Source organism: Mirounga leonina, unplaced genomic scaffold (assembly GCF_011800145.1).
Source record: "Mirounga leonina isolate KUSES-001 unplaced genomic scaffold, KU_Mleo_1.0 Mir_92, whole genome shotgun sequence".
NCBI classification, from domain to species: domain Eukaryota; kingdom Metazoa; phylum Chordata; class Mammalia; order Carnivora; family Phocidae; genus Mirounga; species Mirounga leonina.
The window spans coordinates 8426806-8449952 of NW_023270852.1; the positions used below are offsets into that span (position 1 = coordinate 8426806).

At 50.5% G+C, this 23147-nt stretch overlaps 1 protein-coding gene across 1 annotated transcript in view; it reads left to right on the plus strand.

The window, feature by feature from the left end:
• TRIM66 (tripartite motif containing 66) overlaps positions 1-23147 on the plus strand; it is a 56761-nt gene that overhangs the window by 29367 nt on the left and 4247 nt on the right. The window contains exons 9-20 of the mRNA XM_034994922.1: positions 991-1108; positions 2513-3414; positions 4768-4929; positions 15890-16411; positions 16572-16764; positions 19220-19280; positions 19699-19873; positions 20149-20438; positions 20918-21044; positions 21413-21487; positions 21855-22007; positions 22425-22643. Coding sequence (XP_034850813.1) covers positions 991-1108; positions 2513-3414; positions 4768-4929; positions 15890-16411; positions 16572-16764; positions 19220-19280; positions 19699-19873; positions 20149-20438; positions 20918-21044; positions 21413-21487; positions 21855-22007; positions 22425-22643 — 2997 coding nt within the window. The remainder of the gene's footprint in view (positions 1-990; positions 1109-2512; positions 3415-4767; positions 4930-15889; positions 16412-16571; positions 16765-19219; positions 19281-19698; positions 19874-20148; positions 20439-20917; positions 21045-21412; positions 21488-21854; positions 22008-22424; positions 22644-23147) is intronic.

Consider the following 23147-nt stretch of genomic DNA (forward strand, 5'->3'; position numbering starts at 1 on the left):
AAGAGAGTTAGGCACTGGATAAGTGGAACTGAGGAGAGAAGTGAGGACTTTAATCACTGAGGATAGTGGAAGAGGAAGCCAACAAGAAAAGAAATGATAAGAAAAAAGACAGCAGGGTGCCCCCGAGGTTAGTGGTCACTGAAGCGACCCCAGATAACATGGCTTTGGGATGGCTGGATTGACCTAAGGTTAATGGACAGTCGTGATGCGGAGGGAATTAGGCCCTAGTGATACTGTTACTGGAAATGATGGGAAGCTGGGCTGGCCCTAGGGACTGATGGAGCGGGACTTGGGGAGTTCAGTGAGGCTGGAGAGCATGCTCAGAAAGAGTGAGAGCTAGTTAGAGCAGGGGTCAGTCATTGCAGATGAAGGTCTCTAGATGGAGAAGAGGTCTGGGTATGCTACTCGAACTGAACAGAGAGGTGAAGGTGATTGGCACTAAAGAGATGGAGGAAGAAGAGGCCAAGACGGTGACTGGGACATTGGTTAACTAGATGCTGGCAGGGTGAGTTGGACACTTGCCCAAGTCCTGGATACATGGGAGAGTTGATAGGAGATGGATGCAAGGGATGAGGGAAGAGGAGGGCAGTTGATGAGGATGGGAGTTTTACATGTGGGTGAAAGGACAGCAGTGGGGAGCTCAGAGCAGGCTTTTACATTGAGGTTATGGTAGAATGAATGGAACTCTTGAGAGGGCCACCAGGCAGGTAATCCTGAGGGAGAATTACCAACCATTCAAGGCCTGAAACAGATAAGAGTATAGGGAATCCAGAAACCTGGATAAGAGGAAGGGGATCAGCTGGTGGGGGGAGGGGACAAGAGCAGGGGAAGGGATGTGAAGGTACCAAGGTACAAGGAAATGAGCATATGGGAGACCTGAGGCTAAAGACCCCTGGCTCCAAGCCCTTCAACCTGTCCGAAGAATGAGAGAGAGGGAGTTGTCATTCAGATGCACGACGTCCACAGAAATGACCTTTGGGCTGTTGTCAGATTGTGTTTCAGATGCAGCGATTGCTAGAGACAAACTGTAACACAGATCCGGGCTCCCCCTGGAGTATCAGATTCACCTGGGAGCCTAACTTCTGGACCAAGCAGCTGGCTTCCCTTGGTGAGCCAGAGCCCACCCTGTGGGCTTTTACATATTACTAAAAATGAGTGGAGCACATCTGCTTAGCTTACTGGGTAGGTCAGCGTAGGCCCAAGAGAAAGCACTCCCTGAGACTGCCAGTGGTCATGGAGTCACTCACAGACCTCTGTGTGTGTGTTTGGGGGTGGGGGGGTTGGGGAGAGGGGACAACTTCAATAGCAGTGGCAACCCAGGACTCTTGTAACAGGACCAGTTGAAATCTGAGCTTTCCATTCTGCATGAATGCCCTGTTACCTTGGTTTCATTGCTGGAGAGGAGACAAGACAGTGGCCCTGTTCTCCAGAATGCTGGATGGCAGTGCAGGTGAATGTGTGTCTCTGTGGTCCTACAGGGGTATTCGTGTGTGTAGGCACAAAATGGGTATCAGCATTAAAGAGAGGGAGGGAGGGAGGGAAAGGGGCCATGTCACACACCCGCCCCTTGGAGTTGAGATATAAGCAGATAATTTCTGAGCTTCCCTGCTGCAGTGATTTCCTGGTGTTCAGTCTTAGGCAGAGTGTAGACAACTTGAGGTTGTACCTGTGTTGCTGGCCTGATGTAGGTTTGTTATGCTAATGGCTACTGGCTGCCTTCATCTGGGTGGTTAATGTCCAGGAAAGTTCCTTGAACTTGACAGAGTGCAGCATAATATTTAGGTTTATATTTTGCTTCTCTTTCCCCTTTGATTTAATTCAACAGACCTTTGGTGGGCCCCCGCTGTGGGCCCGCACCCCATGCTGGGCACTAAGGGACCAAAGGTGAATAGAACACACCTCTGGCCCTCAAGTTGCTGAGTCTTGCCCCAAGTAAGCCTCATCAAAACAATGAGCTGAAGAAGCCACAAGACTGAGCTGGAGACTCATGTGCAAGGCCCGGGAGACCTCAGGATGAAGCTAGCACTTGTCACTGACATGATGTTGGGGCTCCCCGACTACTTCCGTCCTCCTTGCCCAAAACACAACCCCCCAGACCTATATTTGGAGACTTGGTCATTTGTCCCAGGGTGGGCTCTCTCCTTTGCAGTTTCCCAGCATGCTATCTCCCCAGCCCCAACGTCTATTTTGTTTGTTTGAGTCTTTGTTCAAAAGGAGTGGGTGCTGTTTGAAGGAGCCCATGGTTTCTCTAGTGGGATACAAACAGAGTGAGGACTGAGCATCTGGAAAAAGCTGAGCTAATTTCTCAAATGCCCTGGCCCCCACAGGTCCACACTCATTCTATTGCTGGCAGCATTCTAGGCCGAGTCTTGGAGATCAGGGTTGAATTTGCTAATCTCTGCACCTGGTACAGGTTTATTGGATGATGTCCTTTGGTCCCAGGAGCAGGAAGCGGCAAGTGGGCAACAAGTGCAGATTACCTTTGGAAACACTCTCTGTTCTGAATTTCCAGGCTGTATAACTACTGAAGGTGGACAGCTGTCCCAGGCAGCTACTCCTGCTTATGGAAGCTTACAGGGACCGTCATCTTTTTATCAAAGCCACCAGTCCCCAGTGGCTCCGCAAGAGACTCTTAGCCACCCCTCGCACAAGTTCCAGTCTCCAGCACTGTGTTCCTCCTCTGCGTGCTGCTCCCACTGCTCCCCAGCCTCGCCCTCCCTCAAAGGCCAGGTCCCCCCACCCAGCATACACCCAGCCCACGGCTTCAGGCAGCCCTCTGAGATGGCACTGCAGCAACTGGGGTCTCTGCAGTGCTCTCCCCTGCTGCCCAGGGAGAAGGAGCTGGCTTGCAATCCTCAGCCCCCAAAGCTGATGCAGCCCTGGCTGGAAAGCCAGCCGCCCGGGGAGCACGAGAACCCAGCCCAGCGGCTCGGGCCGCAGCTGACTTCCCAGCCCGTATGCATCGTGCCCCCGCAGGATGTTCAGCAAGGGCCCCATGCCCAGCCCCCCTTGCAGACCCCCTCTATCCAAGTGCAGTTCGGCCACCACCAGAAGCTGAAGCTCAGCCACTTCCAGCAGCCGCCGCTGCAGCAGCTGCCCCCCCTGCCCCCTCCGCCACCTCCACCCCAGCAGCCGCCGCCACCTCTACCTCCGCCCCAGCAGCCGGCTTCGAGTCAGCGTGGCAGCCCTCCTGGGCCTGCCTGTTCCCAGAACGTGGATATAATGCACCACAAATTTGAGCTGGAGGAGATGCAGAAGGACCTGGAGCTTCTCCTTCAGGCTCAACAGCCCAGCCTACAACTGAACCAGACCAAATCCCCTCAGCATCTTCAGCAAACCATTGTGGGGCAGATCAACTACATTGTGAGGCAGCCAGCGCCCGTCCAGTCCCAGAGCCAAGAGGATGCTGTGCAGGTGAGCCTCAGGGTGGCTTGGGGCCAGGGAACATGTCTCGGCAAAAACAGCCTCCCCGATCACGGGGTGGCACGGGAACACGGTTTCTTCATCTGAGGGTGGCCTTGAACTCAGCACTCACATTTCAAGTCCTCCCTGGACTCTACTGCCCATCTCAGGAAAGTTCCCGAAAACACAGTAGTCCCGGCAGAGATCTGGGCTCAGTACTCTCCAGAGTAGCCTGGCTTAGCCCTGCCCTCCCAGATGACACTAGGGACCTTGTCCATCCATAGAACCTTCTGAGCTGTGCCAGACTCCTGCCACTGCTGGGACAGAAGGGAGGCTGTCTCATCTTTGTAACCTCCCACTTCCCTTGTGGGGAACGTATGACTCTCAGATGGAAGGGGAGAGCTGAGGGAGTGGAGAGAGGGTATGCATCAGATACTAGTGGGCCGCATCTTTGTAACACCACATAGCTATAGACTTAAAATTTGTTTCAAACCTCCGAAGCTAGGTATGTTTTGTATATACTGTATTATTTATCCGACCAACAGTGTTAGGTAGGCATTGCCATCTGTTTTTTATAGGCACAGAAGTGAGGGTTGGAGAGGGCAAGCACTTTGCCTAGAGATCATAGAACATTGAGTGACCGAGCCAAGACTTGGATCCCGGTCTGCTGACTGTAGTGGGAGAGGCCTCGTTCTCTCCCTAGGCGGGTGATGAATACTGCTCCTCTCTTCTCTCCGCTAAGAGCCAATTGAGGAGGTGCAGATTGTACCTCTGGGATCTTTGCTGCATTCCACATCTTCATCCGTAACCCGTGCTTTTCTTTTCTTCCAGAGTTTCCCATTCTAGCCCCTTCTCCCTATCCTTTCTCACTTTTCCCCCCGTGGTGTCTCCTTTAAATCTGTAATCACATTTATATCTTCAAAGCAGCTCTATGGACTTTTACTTTATTATAAAATATGAGGCCTCCCATTTATGCTTTAGCACTGACAATGTCAGATCCTGCTTCAAATGTCTCCCTCTGAGGCTCAGTTCCTTTGAGGAGATAGGAAATCATCCTGAGGATGGCAGAGAAAGGTCCAGGGTTCATTGAGGACCACAGGCGAAATGTAAGTCAAACATGTTAGGATTGCTTTGGTGAATATGACAGAGTTAGCCCAGAATTCTCGGTCTGGGTTCTGTCCTAAGACTGTCATATTAAGAGGTAGTCTCACGAAGAGTTTAGAAGAGAGGGTCTTTCTGAAAAATTTTCCAGCAGTTCACAATGCGTAGTTGGTGACAATAGGCAATGCAGGGTGGGCATCAGCCTTTGCCGCCGTTGTTGCTCTTTGCGGGAAAACCCACCCAAGTTCTTATTTGCTCCTTCAGGCTTCAGAGGAGCCCCCGGCATCGGAAGGCCCAAAGCCAGTTCTCCCTCTTGACAAGAATACGGCTGCTAGCTCGCCCCAGGTGCCTGGGGAGGAAACCGCTCCCGGTGCACCCGCACTGGATGGCACCATCCGGCACCCCTCTCCAAATGTGGTGAGAAAGGTACTAATGGAGCCTGCTTTTCCTGACCGCAAGGGACCCACTGCCAGCCAAGACCCCAGGGGCCTGGATGAGGATGACTGGGTGGGGGAAGGAGTGTCCCCGTTCCATCCCTGGATATTACACAGCCCCGACTCAGGCCTTCTGGCCTAATGAGTCAGCAGCGTAGGTCCTCCTTCACGCCCATTTCCACTCCCGCACGCACACTTCAAACGGGACCAACTGGGCTTCGTTTAGAATGGAAGGGGGAAGGAAAAGGGAAAGAAAGCCAATTTATGACACACTTACACTGTGCCTGGAATGGTGCCTGGGGCTTCACGGTTCTGTGAGGGGGCCGTCCCCATTTTCTAGCTGAGGAAACTGAGGTCTGGGGCCCTATAGCTAGTACATGAGAGGGCTGACATTTATTTAAAACAAGGTTTGTCAGAATCCAAAGACTGAACTGTTTTTTCTCTGCAACAAAAATGAGGAAAATATTTTATGTGGCTGCATGACCCAAAGTTGATTGGCTTGAGAATTTGCATCAGTGGAGTTTGGCGGGTGAGTGGTCTGCAGGGGTGTCCTCCGGGGGTAGCTGAGCAGCTAGGGCTGCTGAGAGCTCTTGAAGATAAGCTGCTGGAGCCCTTCCTGTCCACCAATTTACCTGCTTGCTACAGGTGTTCGTTTACTCTGGCCATCAGCCAGAACCCCACAACTCGTCGGCTGTCCTCCCCTTATCCCTGCCCTTCACCCTCCCCCCTGTCATCCTCCTAGCTGGAACCTCACTTGGCCCTCCCTGTCTTTCTTGGCCCTGTTCCACTATCCTGTTGCCTTCTCTGGTCTGGTACCCTCGGGCCTCCTGGCGCCTCCTCTTAGCCATGCACTTGAAGCTGTGTCATGTGTTGGGTACCCCTCAGCCTGCACACTCAGCCCTGAATAAGGCTCTGGCTCTGCAGCCCCAGTTCCACAGCTGTTCTGTGTACCTGCCCCTCACCGTGTTTCCCCCAGCACCATCGCCACGTATATCTTAGTCTATCCCTGTGATACATGAGAAGAGACTTCAGAAAAGTAAGGGATGGCAAAGATGAAATTGTAACTTGGAAATCCCTGGTGGCTCTTGAAATCTGGCTAGGCCTCTGGTATTGGTGGGTTTTGGTCTGTGCTGGGCCTGTCCTGCCCTGTCAGAAACGGTTTGGCCTAGAGGCCATAGAGATGCTATAAATGGGCCCTTTGTGGCTCTCATGAGTTTAACTTTTTATACTTGGGCTACTTACCTACCCATCCATCCAGTTATTTATTCACTCAATATTCAAAAAATATAGATTTGTCTCCTAGTGTGTGCCAGATGTTTTCCTAGTTGTCAGGCACATATCAGTGAATAAGAGTCTCACATTGGAGGTTACAAACTAGTAGAGAGACAGTTAAATAAGCAACAACAATAAATGTGATAAAGTGCTGGGATAGTCACTGGGGTGTAGAGAAGGAGCACATAACACTGGAAAAACTGTTCACAGAGGACTTCCTAGGGGACATGCATGATTTTAAGCTGAGGTATGAAGAAGTTAGGCTACTGAAGGGGGATGAGGGAGAGGGTTAGACTAAATAATCAAAGGGAATGGCTAGTAGGAAGGCCCAGAAATGAGAGAAAGCCTGGGGCACTTAGGGGGGTTTCAGATAACTTGGCCTGGTGGGAACATGAGGTGGACTGGGGAATGGGAATGGAACCAGAGTACTTGGAAGGCCTTGTAAATTATGCTCTAGAGTTTAGCATTCAGTCTTGGGGGTTGTGAGGAGTGAAGGGAGGAATTCTTAGCAAGGAGGGATATAGTTTGAATTAAATTTTAGAAAGGTCACTTTAGCTGTAGGAAGGGAGACCAAAATAGTACAGAGGGGAACGAGGAAAGGTTGAATGGAACCTGTAACAATGGGTATAAGGAGGAAGCGTAGACTTCAAGAGATCAGATCACAGAAGCTTTTGGACTTGGAGTCTGATTGGTGATAGGAAGTGAGGGAGAGAAAGTCCTTTGGCTTGACACCCAGGTCTGTCTTGCCCACTGGGTTGCCATTCACTGAGATGGGAGCATGGGAAGAAGGGCCTATTTGGGGGGAGGAAAAAGTTAAATTTGAATTGTTGGTGTTCTCCTGTGGAAGCTACATAAGAAGATGCCCAGAAGGTAGCTAGCTCTGGATGTCAGTAGTTCAGAAGGAAACACGGGGATTGCCAGTGCTCAAGGGGTAGTAGAAGCCATGCAGAAAATGCCGCTGCTTCTTTAATGGGGCTTGCTTCTGTTCCTATACACAGTACAGAGGAAAGGAGGTGAGCCATGTGCAAACGTGGAGTCTGTGCTGCCCATGCGTTGGCCCACAGGGCTCTCTGAGCATCAGGGGATGCCACCCGACTGTGTGGCTATCGGTTGGCGGTGGGGTTAGTGAAGGTCCTAGGAGCTCTTAACTGTTCTTTTTGAGCTGCCCCTGCCCCTTATTAACCTGGGTTCAGGGAGAGGTTCAGAGGGACAGGTGGCCTGGCCCCTTCCTGATGTTTTATAGGCCTCTTCATGGTTTGGACTCCCCAAAAAAGGAACCTCAGTGTTGCCATCCTGGCCCAGAGGAGCCTTTGGGTCTACTTGGCTGAGAGAGGTACTGGTTAGACCCAAAGCTACTAAAATAAGAAAAAGGGCTTTCTTTTTGAGGGAATTCATTGCCTTGAAGCTGGGATTGGGTATGGTGGAGGGCGTGACGATTGAGGACACCGAACAACATTTTGAGCATCTTATCATTGAATGTGATAATACTTTGCATAGCATTTTTCTACCTGTTCCCTTAGATTTTTACATGGATTATTCCATTTTATCTCTTTGTTTATCCTAGAAGTACTATGAGGAAGCCACTTTCATATTCCCCTTTGAAAGATGTGGAAACTGAGACACAGAGAGGTTAAGTGACCCACCTAGGAGCTATACAGCAGAACATTGGCACAGTTAGGACCAGAGCATGGGTTCCTGACTGTGGCAGTGCCCCAGGGGCTAGGCTAGATTGCCTCTCCTTGGGCACTGCAGTGGGAGAACCAGGACTCCATCTGGCCTCCGACTTGCTGGATTTTCTTCTTTACACTCGTTGGAGTAGCCCGAGGCCCTGCCAGGGAGAGGGCTTAGGACCCAGCCTCGTCTGGTTATCTCTGTCTGGTCGAAGTGTTTTAGCCTCCAGCCTACTCCTGAGCCTGTTCTGACCTGCCAGGACCGGGGAAGTCAGAGGTCTGTGTGAAGGCCACGGACCGGAGGAAGCTGCGGCACCAGGCTCCTCTGTGGGTGTTCCGCAGGGACTCATTCACGCTCTGAGCTGCCGACTGATGTTCCATCTCCATGAGGAGGACTTCGGTTACAGCACAGCCACTGTGCACACGTACTTTCGAGTTGGTGCTAACTGAGCTGCTGGTGAAAAGTGAGATAGGGAAGTTTTCGAATGGGTTTTCTGGTGCCTTGAGCTCTGCAGTCTCAGAAGCAGCTTCCCCCACTACCTTCCCTGCGCTCAGCAGGGTGTTCTGGAATGAATTTTGACATCTGTCTGGCCCTCGTGGTTGCCTCATCTTGGTTTAGCCACCCTGAAGAGAGACCACAGTTACAGCGTGACCATAGAAGGTCTTACATCCCCGTGGAAACCGGAAGACATTTTGACGACTTCATCTGTATTTCTGAACAAGTCGACTGCTGAAAAACACACACGCTCTCCTCCTCAAAGCTTTCGTGGAGTCAAGGCTGTAGGCATCACAGAGAGCTGTCCGAGCCCTAATTCAGCTGCGAGGGGGACCTCTCTTCTGCTCACATGTGGTCCACATCCCCCACAGGGGACTGAGAGACCACCAGAATACTGCTTATGGCTTCAGAGGAGTCTGAGATGTATTTTTAGCAAATAGTGCCTAAGCAGTAGGCATTCCTGTGGTCCATGTTAGTAAGAGTGATGCAGAAGAGGATGGGATAATGACTCACACGAAGAGCATTCACATCATTACCAAAGCACTCTGATGCCTGAGCTCGTAATCTGATTCTTATAACTCAGAGGTACATTAACCTGTGGAGGAGGAAATTGAAGCCCAGAGATGGGAAGTATCTTGTTTAAACTCATGCTCTAAATCCCGGCTTACGTAAGGAAATACAGGGTGTCCTGCCTTCACAGTCTCCAGATCCACATCTGTGGGCCAAATCATGGCTTCTCAACTCCAGCAATGATCATTCCCTCAAAGCCTGGCCTCAACAGCAGAGCTTGCTCAGAACCCTCCCAGGCCTCGGGAGGCTTTCTTAGGGCACAGCCTGGGTTCTGGTCAGCAGTTGCAGAACTGTATAGAGATCTGCTCTGTCCTGTTCAGAGGCCAGCCAAGTATTCCCCAGGTCTGGCTCCCTGAATTTTACAGCCTCTAGGAACTAGGCTCTTTCCTCAGTTCTAGCCTCATTTCACTCACTCATTTCACTCACTCATTTCACCAAATCCAAGATCTTTGTCAAGGTCTCCTGGTCCATGAGAAAACAGGTCCTTGTTCCTGGGCCCTAAATTTCCTTACACTGGCCTGGCCAAAAATATCTCTGGTCTCATTCTCCTAGGTCTCCAAGGCTTGGGTTTTGAGGGTTCCACTCATTCTTTTCTCTTCCTTCCCCCTCAGACTCTGGGATCCTCTTTGCTTTTTCTGTCTTCCCTGAATCATCAGGGTGCTGGGCACCCTTCAGTTTTTCTCTCTTCACCACCCATGAATATTTTCCCATTTGACTCTGGTCAGTTAGCATATATTACCATAGTTGCATCCACAGGAATAGCCTTAATTTGTACAAGAGCTTTTCATTCAGCTGGGGGGAGTGCTCACTGTCATTAAGAACAACAACTTTGCTATTAAAAATCAACTCGTGAAACCACCTGCTAGGAAAGTTAGTTCTTTCCTCAGGTATCTGATTCAGTTGTTTGAAGATCTACTAATGTTCAGCCAGTCTACCTGATCTGAAGCTGTCGAAACACTCAAATATTCCAAGATTTAATTCACAAATCTGTTTACCTCAATCCTTGTCTCCTTATCTGTTTCCTTCAACCAGAGTGAAGGCCTTCTGTGTTTCCAAGACACAGTTTCCAAGTCATTGCTCCCTTCTTCTCTGTATGTTTACAGGGTGGTCAGTCTGTGATAATTCTATCTACTGGGGCAAAATCCTAAAACCAGAAGTGAGCAGGCGAAGCTTCAGAGCAGCAACGAGAACAGAAGTCACAAAGCCCACACATTCTATTCGGCATGAGATCATAAGTCCATGCTCAGGTGTCTAGTCAGAGGTCTTGACCACAAGCTTAGTTATATAGTTTCCTCTGGAAATTTTCATTTTCCTACATTAGAGCAGTAAGCAGAGTAGAAGCAAGAAGTCAGGACTTCTGTAATGCAGCTAATGACAAGGGAGAAGACAGGAAACATCACCTGGACAAGTGCCACATTGGGAGGTCATTCGGTGAAAGTACAGGCTCAGCCCTACAGGCCTTAAAGCATCACTGAACTACAGCCCACTCCAGCGATAGAGGTCCATCCAAGTTCCTTTATGTCACTAAAGAATGGTCTCATGAGGCTCCATGTACTCTATTATGACAAGGTGGTGTGTAGAGTTTTAGAAGTACTCCTATTCAAGATATTTTAAAGCCAATTGCATTTTTTACTGAAAGAGGTATGTTTCAGATATTTGGAAAATTAATTTCTGTGGAACACCACCCTATTTGTGCTACTTTATCCCCAGCAATATTATCTTGCTGTAAGAACCTGGAATTTATATTAAACTCAGGGCAAGTGCATTAAGTGTCTGTTTATTGACTTCTCTTTCATGTCTTACTAGACTACTAGCTTTCTGGCTAATGACACAAAATCAAGACCAGCCAGTAGATTTTTAAGGCTGGGCCCAGATTCCTAGTCTTTGGCCTATATAAGCTTGGGAAATCTGTGTCATCACTCTGTGTCTCAGTTTCCTTTTCTGTTGAATGAAGGAACAGTGCTTTCTCTGAATTTTGACAACACCATGTACCAATCATCTCAATAATGTAAGCACATTGACTTCCAGAACAAGATCTGAATGGTGAGGATGGGGAGGGAGGCGGCAGGTAGAAGAGCAGAGGTCAAACAGAAGACAGGCTAGGTGGGTGAAGAACTGCATAATGACTAGTAGAAGAGGTTGAAGGTCTGGCGGTCCAGGTAGGTCACAGGTCAGGCAACGTATGGAGGCAGGTGGTTCAGACAGGTCACAGGTCAGGCAGGTGGCAAACAGCGATCAAGGAAGAAAAACAAGAAGAGGAAAGGGACAGAGATAGGAACATACAATTACGGGGAAAGGAGAGAAAATTAGGAGCAAGTAAGGAGATGCAAGTGAGGAGGCTCAGGGCAGCTCCCCTCGTACCCCAGCGATGACCTGAGCTGATTATCGGAGTGAATGTTTTTGGCATTTTTGACTTCTCTTCCTCCCCTGAACGAGAAAATAGTTTATTTTCACTTGCAAACTTCAAAATACATATTTTTCCCTCATGAAATCTGTAGGTTTTGTATGTGAAGAAGGCGAGGTGTCTGTTATGTAGCTGACAACTTGGAAGTGGTTGCCTATACAGACCTTACACCTGGCCATATCATTTTGCCTCCTCTCATTTGACCTCTGAACAATCCTGGGTGCTAGAGAGGGCAGGCAGCATCATCTCCATGGACTGATGAGCTCCTCCTGTGTGTGCGGCACCAGATGTCAAGTGCGGCCATGTTCCCAAGCCTGGCATGCTCCCAGGAAGCCCCGTCCTTCCTTCCAGTCCCTGGAGACCCAGCCTCCTTTCCGAGCCCTGAAATTTGGCCCTCCCCTTCTCCCTACTCACCTGGTATCCCTGGCAGCAGAGTAGGATGGAGGTTCTCGATCCTCTCTTTCTTCCTGCACAAGAAATAGTTCCTTTACTTTTTGTATTTTGTACCTCTTCGCTCCAGAGAGCCAAATGAAGTATCAAAAATACCAACACACAGTGTACCTATGTTCCCGAAATGCCACTGTATTTGTATAACCTGTAGAAATAGGGTGGGGCTGGCACTTTCCTTGCATTTTCTCTGAGATCCTTCTCAGACTTCTCCCATGGATATTTCTCAGGTTCTTTTTACCACTACCAGAGCTTCCTCCCACCTCCTGATAGAATTGGTCTCCTGGATGTTGGCTGTGGATGTGGACATGAGGAAGACTAGTCTAGTCTGCAGGATCTTAGGACATATTATTGACGCTGTGCTGTGTGCTGGGTGTTATAGGAGCAGGTTCAGCAGGCCCAGCTCAAAATAAACTGCGATAGAATTTCCATAGTTCTTCCATGGCTCAGTCTGCATGCCCTCCTCTATCATTGTATTACGTCACACTTCATGATATGCAATAAGTAATCAGGACAAGGGAGTTGATATCCTACAAAGATATCATGCCTCTAATCTGGAGATAGAGGTGGAGATAGCATACCTCTAATCTGGGGAGTTCTTGTCTGTAGGAATTTAATGTTGTGCCTATTTTGTGACATATAGCACCTGACCATTATTGGAATGGGAACAATTGGAATTGTCCCAGGTAGACCTGGGTGCCCTTCATGCTTGGCACCAAGAATCTCATAGAGTCATCTATGTCATTGGCAGATGAGATGACCACCAGAGCTGCAGGGAATATACATATCAAATGGGGAAAGGGTGAAAGAAACCAGTTCAAAGGATTAGACTGTCATATATTACAAAAGGGGTTGCAGCCATCTACCGGCATTCCTGTCCGTAGATAAGGAAAGATAGTATCTTAGAAAGCTGTGGTAGCATATAACCAGGACAGCTGGGATGCCAAGGGAGGCAGGTCACGGCATGTCTGAGATAGCTCTTCCATGCTTAATCTACCCAATTCGCTTTGAGTAGTCTCCCCAGACCTCCTTCCCCTCGATATTCCTTATCTTAGGACTTAGACTGTAGAGCAAATTGGAGCCTTTTTATTGAACACTACTGAACTACCAAGGAACATAGAAAAAACAAACTTTTCTTTGGGGAGACAAAGGGCATTTATATTTAGCTTGTCTGCCTTTAAAATTGAGAATTAAGAATAGAACACATAAACTTTGCTAAAACAGTGAAATAATAAGGGAAAAGCATTGGGAGAGAAGAGAAAGAGATGATAAGAAAAAAACAGGAGAGGAAGAGAGAGAAGGTCGAGGAGAGCAGGCGAGGGAAGGACAGAGGCTGAAGCGCAGAGTGTGGGAGGGGGGAGTTCATACAGAGAAGGGCTTAGACAGACAGGCCACAGTCAAGAGTGTGGCGTAGGCACCGGAGATCTGGATTCTTAACCTGTAAAAATCCCACATCACATATCATGCTTAGTTGGTGAAGTATTGAAAGGATCCCCTGAGATCAGGAATGAGACTAGAATGGCTACTATTACTACTTCCATTTGACCTGGTCCTCCCGTACTTAGCTGGCAGAGTAAGGCTGAAAAACACATGCAGGGAAAGGAAGAAGTAAAACTTAACTAGTCACGGATGACATGATTTGTGTGCACAGAAATTCCCCGAGCGACTTCAGCAAGGTCTCTGGGTACAAGGTCAATCTACAAAAATCAGTTGCATTTCTATGTGTGAGCACAAATAAAGGGAAATGGAAATTTACAAAGTGATGTGTTCAATTACATAAAAAGCTTCAGATGCCTTACTGAGTTCGGGCCACAAGAACAACACTAACAGTCACGACACTGGGGGGCAGCAGCAGTAGCTGGGGGTCACTGAGTACCTGCCATGTGGCAGACAGTGTCCTAAACCTTTACCTGGATTCATTCTTGTCACCTTCACAACCACCCTTTAACATTTGTGATGAGGATTCAGTGAGGAAATGTACCCAAGACACTTAGCAAATTTCCTTGCATGTAATAAGTGCTCAATAATACGTAAGACCCCCTTGTTAATAGAACAAAGCTGCTATTTATTTAGTTTAAGATTTGTAGAACAGTCACACATTTTTGTTGTTTTTTGTTTTTTTTTTTTTAATTTTAAGCAGCTCATGAATTCATTTATTCAGCCAGGCACTGCTCCTGGATTTAGAAATACAGTGGGTAACAAAATAGGTAAAATCCATGCCCTAGTGGAGTTTACAATTTATGGGGAAAATAGAGATCCATCAAATGGTCTCACAACTATTAAAATACAGCAAAAAAAAAAAAAAAAGGGAGTTAAAAGAATGTAAAAGGGAGGAATGGGGTCTGGGCCACAGAATGAAAAGAGGCTTTGATACAAAAAAATCAGAGGTGAGCTGAGTTGAGAAGGATGTAAGTGGTACAGGGGCAGGGATAGGAGAATGTTCCATGGAGGGGACGCAGTCTGTTTGAAGGGGATGAAGGTTGTAGGTGAAAGGAGAGCTTGGCATGTTTCAGGGTTTGAAAAAAATGTCTGAGTGGCTGGAGCTCAGAGAATGGGAGGGTTGTTGTGTGAGTAGGACAGGGGATGGGCAGTCTTTTTCACAGTTGTCGTAAGAACGATGGAGTGCACTGTGGGGCTTCATGCAAAGGAATGATGTGGTCAGATTTGTGTTTTGAAAATATTTCTCCACTGAGGAGGCTACTGCTGTAGTCTGGGAAAATACGGGAGTGTAACCCAGGCTTGGGCACCAGCAATAGAGAGAGGAATTAGTGGGAAGATGTGTGAATTGTTTAAGGGGTAGAATGTGATGAGGTTTGGAATTAGCTTGGGTGAGGGAGGAGGGATGCCCCACTAATGCTTCCCCTCCTAGCATCTGACTTGAACTCGGTGACTAGGAGTGACATTCACTGAGGTGAGGACAGCCTTTTCTTCACCATTAAATGGCTTTGCTAATTTTATAGTGAAACTTGAGAAGATATTTGAAGTATTTACTTTCCTGTGGAAATTTGAATATGTTACTCATAGGGAAAGGCTGAAGACACTGATTTTGGAAGCTTAGAGAGGTTTACTCTGTTTCCCCTTTGACTTTCAAAAGATGTCAAATTGTTCTATCTTTAGTCTTAAAAAAAAAAGGCAGGGATATCAAACTTCTAAATTCCTAAAGGTTACATTTAGAACCAGTCTCTCACTGTCCCCCCTCCATCAAATATATTTCTCCAATCTGAGAAACAGAGTGCATCCAGTGCAGAAATCTGTATGTCTTAACTTCTCTTTGTGAACCTTTACGTCTCTTCTCCCTACATCACCAAGCAGTTAGACAGGAGAAAGTAATTCTTGGGGTTGGGAAGTTATGGCCTAATCCAGTGATTGTCTGGACTGGGTTATATTAAGACCTAGCTGCTCTGATGTTCTCTGCCTCCAGTTAGAAGGTCTTTGGCAGATCGAGTGGGGCTAGGAAAGACTTTCATATCTCTTGGTCAAAGCCTTCCCTTAATGCTAATGGTTCTGGAGTTGATCTGAACAGGCCTGTGTAAAGGGCCGAGTTGGCCCAGGTTCCCCAGGACTGATTGGGTCCCCTCGGGCCTTGGCATTATCTTAGAGAAGGCCTGAGGCAGATCAGAGTTTGAGCCTTCTGGACTTCCTTCCATTTTTATGTAGCAGAAACTAGCCCGCAGGAATGCCTGAAGGGATGAGAAAGCATTAGTGGTGTAGTCAGAGGGGAATGTGACGTTGGAGGGCAGTCCCACAGTCTGATCCTTTGCCTAGGTACTGGATAGGGGGTGAGGCGTGTGGGCTGATGGTGGCTGTGTGTGTGTGTGTGTGTGGTCACTCTCCCACAGTTTCGTCTCTGTCTCACAAACACACATGCACAGGAGTGTCCTCAGTCTGTGTCCGCCTCTCTGTCAGAGCCTAGCAGCCTCCTTGGCATAGGGGATTGGGAATAGGACTTCATGTGTCGTCTGAGTTCCCTGCAGCTCCTAGACTCTGAGGCCAGAGTGAAATCTGAGCATGGGCGCTCTCTCGGGCTGCATCTCTCAACCCCTCCCCCATCCCCTGCCAAAAGCCTGACTCTGCCCTGTGTTCCTTCCTGCAGCATTCCACTTCAGTGAGCATCATGGGCTTTTCCAACACGCTGGAGATGGAGCTGTCATCTACCAGGCTGGCAAGGACCCTAGAGCCACAGATCCAGAGCGTGAGCAGCCTGACTGCTGCCCCTTCCCACATGGTCCCAAGCCTGCTGAGCGGCACGCCCACAACTGTGTCCGGCCTGATGAGCGGTCAAAACCAGGCTATGCCCAGCCTGACAGTCAGTCATCTGCAGACCATACCCAGCCTCGTACGCAGCGTGCCCCAGCCCATGCCCGGTCTGATGAGTGATTCCTCCCAGGCCATCCCAAGCCTAGGAAGTAATCACTTGCCGGCCAGGCCCAACCCGATGTCCGGTCTCACCCAGACTGTGCCGAGTCTGGCGACTTGTCCTCTGCAGAGCATGCCTCCAGCAGCTGACATGCAACCGGAAAGTGGTTCCAGCTGCAGTCCAGGCTCTGGCCGAGCTGGAGGGAGCCTGTGCCCTGCAGATGGGGCTGACCCCTCTCTTGGGAATGCCCTGTGTAAGGTAAGTCCCGGGGAAATGACATTCAACTGCCTCTGCTCATCATTGGGCAACAGGGTGGCCCCTGAAGGGCTTATCCTGGCCTTAGCTTCATAGCTCTATGACTACTAACAGCAAAGCCGCTTGATTTCTTTGATTCTGGTTGGCCTTTTGCTTTTGAAAGATGGAAAGTGAGGATTCTACCCGCTTCACTGACTCTCTGGGACAAGACCCCACAACCCCGGGTCTGGAGGTTTCCAAGGATGTGGCTATGCCTGCAGAACTGGAGGAGCCAATTAACCTCTGTGTGAAGAAACCTCCCCTGGCGCCAGCGGTCAGCACATCCATGGCTCTGCAGCAGTACCAGAACCCAAAAGGTGAGGCACAGGTCAGCAGAGCAGCCTGTCACCCGTGCTGGCCACAGACGTGAGCTCAGCACTGCCGGGTCAGATGCAGGGCAGGAGGCAGGCTAGGGGCAGGCGGGAGCAGCGTTTCTCTCAGGCTCCGTTCACTTCTTCCCTCCAGAACTGACTTACTGGGACCTCTTCTGTTTCCCTCACTGTGGCCGGGACTTAGCCTCGTGTAACATTTCCATGCAAAGAGTTCTGGAGGTCTGGGTCAGAGGCGGGGGAAGCAGGGAGCACTCATCTCAGAAGGGCTAGCCTTGGCAAAATATTTTAGGGAAAAGAGCGTATCTGACTTTGGAGTCAGGTATATGTCACTTAGAAAACCAGTTCTGTCTTTTTATGGTTGACCTTTCTGAGCTGGTTTCCTTCTCTGTAGATGGGGCTAATCATAGCTACTTCATAGACCACCGGGACAAATAACTACAGTGAGATCACTTGCTAGTAGTAACGAGAATTGGCCTTGCTTTGCCTCGCGCCCGGCAGTCCTTTGGATTCGTGTTGTGCCCCAGAGTAAAGGGAATTTGGACCAGTGGACACTGGCTCTGATTCTCTTCTCAGCTACCCACACCACCTCCTCAAATGGGGCTTCCTTTCTTCTGTCATAGGCGAGGGCTCGTCGGGGAGTTTGAAAGCAACCACCGAGTGAGGATTTGGGACTTGTTCTGTTTAGTGTATGATACGTATTTAGTCCATAATGACCACTCTATTTCCTATACCTTTAATAAACAAAAAGGAAATAATTTTTCTCCTTGTTTTTTCGCACTGACTGAAAGACCAACTGAACAATGATTGGTTCTTATTAACTGCATAGTAATGGGACCCTAAATTTTAAGCAGTTAAATGTTTTGGACCCGGCTTGCCCATGGAAAGTGCCTAGGACAGTGCCGGTGCCGAGTGGATGCTTGGTCAATGCTAGTTCCCTCCTTCCTCCGCACACCGCCTCCTGCCCATCTACACAGGCTCCACTGCACCACTCAGGGCAGGGCGGCAGGGAACCTTTTGCCTATGGAGTATGAACTAGACTCTCAGGCAGTACTAAAATCCCAGCACTGGGCTGAAAATGCAGAGGCTGGACAGAATGACAGCTGAGAGCAGGTAACACCAGTATATGGAGAACAAGAGATTTCTGAACTAATTTGAAGATGAGAAGCTGGCCCCTCAGCACCTGACCCAATACTCATCCCTAGATAGCCTCTGAGTATTATCTGTTTGTTTTTTTAAAATTTATTTTTAGGGGCGCCTGGGTGGCTCAGTTGGTTAAGCGACTGCCTTCGGCTCAGGTCATGATCCTGGAGTCCCGGGATCGAGTCCCACATCAGGCTCCCTGCTCAGCGAGGAGCCTGCTTCTCCCTCTGACCCTCCCCACTCTGATGTACTCTCTCTCATTCTCGCTCTCTCAAATAAATAAATGAATCTCTAAATAAATAAATAAATAAAATAAAATAAAATTTATTTTTAACTTTTTAACTTCTTAAATATTTTTTTTTAAGATTTTATTTATTTATTTGACAGAGAGAGACACAGCGAGAGAGGGAATACAAGCAGGGGGAGTGGGAGAGGGAGAAGCAGGCTCCCCGCAGAGCAGGGAGCCCGATGTGGGACTCGATCCCAGGACCCTGGGATCATGACCTGAGCCGAAGGCAGTCGCTCAACCGACTGAGCCACCCAGGCGCCCAACTTCTTAAATATTTTTTAAGTTTTATTTATTTAAGTAATCTCTACATACAACATGGGGCTTGAACTCACAACCCAGAGATCAAGAGTCGCATGTTCTTCAGACTGAGCCAGCCAGGCACCCCATATCTGTTTTTCTTTTTATTTATTTATTTATTTTTAAAGATTTTATTTATTCCCATTTGAAAGAGAGAAAGAGCACAAGTAAGGGAGGGAGGTTGTAGGGGAGAGGAAGAAGCAGGCTCCCCACTGAGCAGGAAGCCGAACGTGGGCTCGATCCCAGGACCCAGAGATCATGACCTGAGCCAAAGACAGATGCTTAACCATCTGAGCCACTCAGAGACCCCTCTGTTTGTCTTTTTAAATATTTTATTTATTTATTTGAGAGAGAGAGCGTGTGGGGGGAAGGGCAGAGGAAAGGGAAATAGAGAATCCCAAGCAGACTCCCCACTGAGCGTGGAGCCTGACGTGGGGTTCAATCCCAGGACCCTGGGATCATGACGGGAGCCAAAACCAAGAGTTGGATGCTTAACCGACTGAGCCACCCAGGTGTCCCTGTTTGTCTTTTTAAAAGAAGGTGACCTTCTTCCCCTCTCAGGAAGGAGAGCCATGGTAGGATGCCACCATTATGAATGATTACAGTGTGGGTAACAATTGTGTGACAGGTGTGTGGCCAACGGTATGAGTAGGACATATGAGTGGAAGGTATGGGTCATAAATGTACATCACAGGTATTTGTCTTTTGCCTTAGAGCATGAGAGTTTTGAGCAAGGAGCCCTGGAGCTGGATGCAAAAGAGAACCAGAGTATCAGGTAACAGGCTCTTGGCCCAATCTCCCTCTCTCACCCTCCAACTTCATGTCCTGGGAGGTTGGCACAGGAAGTCGGCATCCTTGATGACTTAACTAGAAGCAGAAGTTTACCTGCAACCATCTTCTTCAACTCCCAGATGCTCAAGTGGGATCTGTGTGGTTGGGAGTCTGGGATCTTGTGGGAGGGTATCCTGGCTCCCGCAGCAGGGGGCATGTACTCTGTGTGAGGTCCTCCCTCTTTAGGAATTCCCCTTTCTTTGAGCAAAGCGCTCCCCTGGGGCAGGAGAGTGAAACGTGGGCCAGCACAGGGTGGGACTGCGATCTGGAGTAGCGGCATGTGGGATCTTGGAGGAGCTGACTTAGAGGCTGGGGTCAGAGGAGGCTCCTCCAGAGACCCAGAGGTGTCTCTCTTGCCACAGGCCCTTCAGTAGTGAGCCTAAGATTCCCTACGTGCGGCTGGAGCGGCTCAAGATCTGTGCGGCCTCCTCAGGAGAGATGCCGGTGTTCAAGTTGAAGCCCCAGAAGAATGAGCAGGATGGGAGCTTCCTGCTGATCATTGAGTGTGGCACTGAGTCCTCCAGCATGTCCATTAAGGTACCACTCTGCTCTGTCTTGTCCTTGAACTTGGCCCACCCTGGAAGCCCCTCTTCTCTCTCTGCCTCTGTCAGAATTCCGGCTCTGGCGCTGGCCCTGTCCCGAGTCTGGTCTGCGTGGGGCTGCAGCCTGGCCGGACTTACCCCTGGCTGTGAGGGGGCTGTCCCAGCGTTCCTGGGGCTCGGCTGGCCCGGGGGCCTGGTGAGTCCATCCTCTCCCACCCTCCACAACTTGTTGGTGCTGTGCTCTGACTGCCGACTCCCTTCTTCTCCAAGGTCAGCCAGAACAACCTGCCTAATGCCGTCCAGGCCCCAAGTCTGGGGGGAAGAAAGGTCACTGTCACTTCTCTGGCTGGGCAGCAGCCCCCAGAGGCGGAGGGCGCATCTCCTGAGGAACAAAGACTGATTCCTCGGACCCCTGGAGCCAAGAAGGGGCCCCCAGTACCCATAGAGAACGAGGACTTCTGCGCCGTGTGCCTCAATGGGGGGGAGTTGCTGTGCTGTGATCGCTGCCCCAAAGTGTTCCACCTCTCCTGCCACCTGCCAGCCTTGCTCAGCTTCCCGGGGTGAGCCGTGCGGGTCCTCGCAGGGCGCTCTTCCAGGAGGCCTCTCCCAGGCCCGCGCAGCTCCCTGGGCTGGGCTTCCTGCCTGGTCTGGGCCCCTGTGAACTGCAGGCTGGGAGTCAGTGGCCCCACTACTGTGTGCCTTGTGCGCACTGATAGGCGATGTTTGAGATTTGAGTGGCTTCCTTTCTTCCTCCTACACACACAGATTTGTCCCCATACTCCTGTCGCAGCCCCTTGCTGAGTCCTGTGATTTTCTGGATTCACTCCATCCCGAGTTACTGAATTTCTTTCAAGCTGGTGGTTAGGAAGCCATTCCTTACAGGGCATGGCTAGGGACCGAGTCTCCCAAGCCACTGCGCCTCCGCCGCCAGCCCCCCCCCCCCCCCCCCCGCCGCCCTGGGTATCTTGGAGCAGAGGGACAGGGGAGGTGGCTCTGGGCCATGTGCTGAGGCCTCACTGGGCCTCACCTGCCTCTGCAGGGGAGATTGGGTGTGTACCTTGTGCCGCAGCCTGACCCAGCCCGAGATGGAATACGACTGTGAGAATGCCCGCTATTGCCAGCCTGGGATGCGGGCCACCCCTGGCCTGAGCGTCTGTGACCAGAAGGTAGGGAGGGGTCTCTGGGGACAATGTTTCCTGCCTGTGGCAGCCTCCCTATGCCAGCAGCTGAGGCCTTTCTGAGGCGATGGGAAGCCTCTCCATGAGTAGGACATATGAGTGGAAGGTATGGGTCATAAATACCCGGAGGTATTTGTCTTTTGCCTTAGAGCATGAGCGACTCTGCTGAGCGATGCCTGACAGCCTGGCCCGTGGGTGTTTGCAGGGAACCCCCTCCTGCCAAATGTTTTCCTCTGGTGGGGGCCCATGCCCTGCGGGACAGAGCAGACCCTGCTGGAGTTTCCGGGGTCACTCTCTTCAGTCCTTCTTGAGGTGGGGCCGGGGCAAAGTAACCTGCTGCCTTCTGGTTTCTGCAGAAGTGTGAAAAGCTGGTCCTGTCCTTGTGCTGCAATAGCCTCAGCCTGCCCTTCCACGAGCCCGTTAGCCCGCTGGTAAGGAGGGCCGCCCGTTTCTGCCGGCTCCCGAGGTCCTGGGCCTGGGGCGGGTCCCAGGGGTACCCGGGGCGGGCTCAGCACATGGCCACTGCAAGTCGGGTTAATTCGTGCCTGGGCTAGCGGACCCCGCTGTGGCCACCACAGCCCCCAACCCCACGGCCGCTGCGCCACACCTGACTGGACAGTGAGCCAGTCCTCCTTTTCCCCTTCCCTTTGTCTTCTCTCTCCACTTTTCTTCTTGCTGCCGTTCCCTTTCTTGTGTTCTTTCACTTCTGTTCCACCTCATTCTCCATCTTTCCCTCCTTATCTGTACCTCCACTTTTTCTCTCTTCCTGCTTGGCTTCCCCTTCTTTCCTCCCCCAAGGCCCGGCATTACTACCAGATTATCAAGAGGCCCATGGACCTGTCGATCATCCGGAGGAAGCTGCAAAAGAAGGACCCAGCTCACTACACCACCCCAGAGGAGGTGGTGTCCGACGTCCGCCTCATGTTCTGGAACTGTGCGAAGTTTAATTATGTATGTCTTGCCTGTTTTCCCTCTCCCCTATTTCCCAGGGACCCCGAGACTCCTGGCTGGATGGGGATATCAGGTTTGGTCCTGAGTTGCCATGAGGACCTGGGAGCAGACTTTGTGGGGCTCCCCGTAGTGAGTGTTAATGAGCGCTCTCCTGCACTTGGGTCTCAGCATGAACTCAGGAGGAAGCAGGGGGCAGTGGTAGTGGTTGGCCATCTGTGGGTAACTGTCAGGGCCACTTCTGCTTTGAGAGATGGTACTAAACTGGTTGTCTTGAGTCTTCAGGAGAAAATGTCCCATTCTAGACTTCCAGGAAACCAGCCAGGCTTTGTGCTCTCTGTAGAGCCAGCTCTTGAGGGGCCAGGTAGAGATGGGCTGGCGGAAATGGGCCAGACCATCACTGCTCTCCTTCCCCTTCAGCCTGACTCAGAAGTTGCGGAGGCCGGCCGCTGCCTGGAAGTGTTCTTTGAGGGCTGGTTGAAGGAGATCTACCCGGAGAAACGTTTTGCCCAGCCAAGGCAGGAGGACTCAGACTCCGAGGAGGTGTCTAGCGAGAGTGGGTATTCCACTCCCCAGGGCTTCCCATGGCCCCCCTATGTGCAGGAGGGCATCCAGCCCAAGAGGCGGCGGCGACATATGGTAAAGAGTTGCTGCCCGGTGGTGGGCAGGTGCGGGGGGTAGTTGGGCAGGCAGGGGGCACCCAAGCACCACGGACAGGGCAACCTAAAGCCAGACTGCTCGGGAGGCACAGGAGAGTGGTGACAATGAACCGTCGCTCCCAGCCCCTTAGTCTAAGGTGAAGGCAGGGCAGCGTGCGGCTCAGTAAGTCCGATTACCGCTGAGACTTGAAACTCAGAGAGGTGGATGTACCTGCCCAGGTCACCCAGCCAATTAGCAGCAGAATCAGGGCGAGAAGCCAGGGCTCCCGACTCGCAGCTCAGTGCTGGTTATTCTGTACTGTGATCCCCAGGAGAGGAGAAACACCTGGTCTCAGTGTCTGATCTCAGCTTGGGTTTGGGAGGAAGGAAGGCGTATTTCCATCCCCTTGGTGTAGAGAAGGAGGGAGAGGTGCTGCTCGCAGCAAAGAGCGCTCCTCTGACCTTGGGTCTGGTCCTACATGGGCAGACTCGAGACATCACTTCG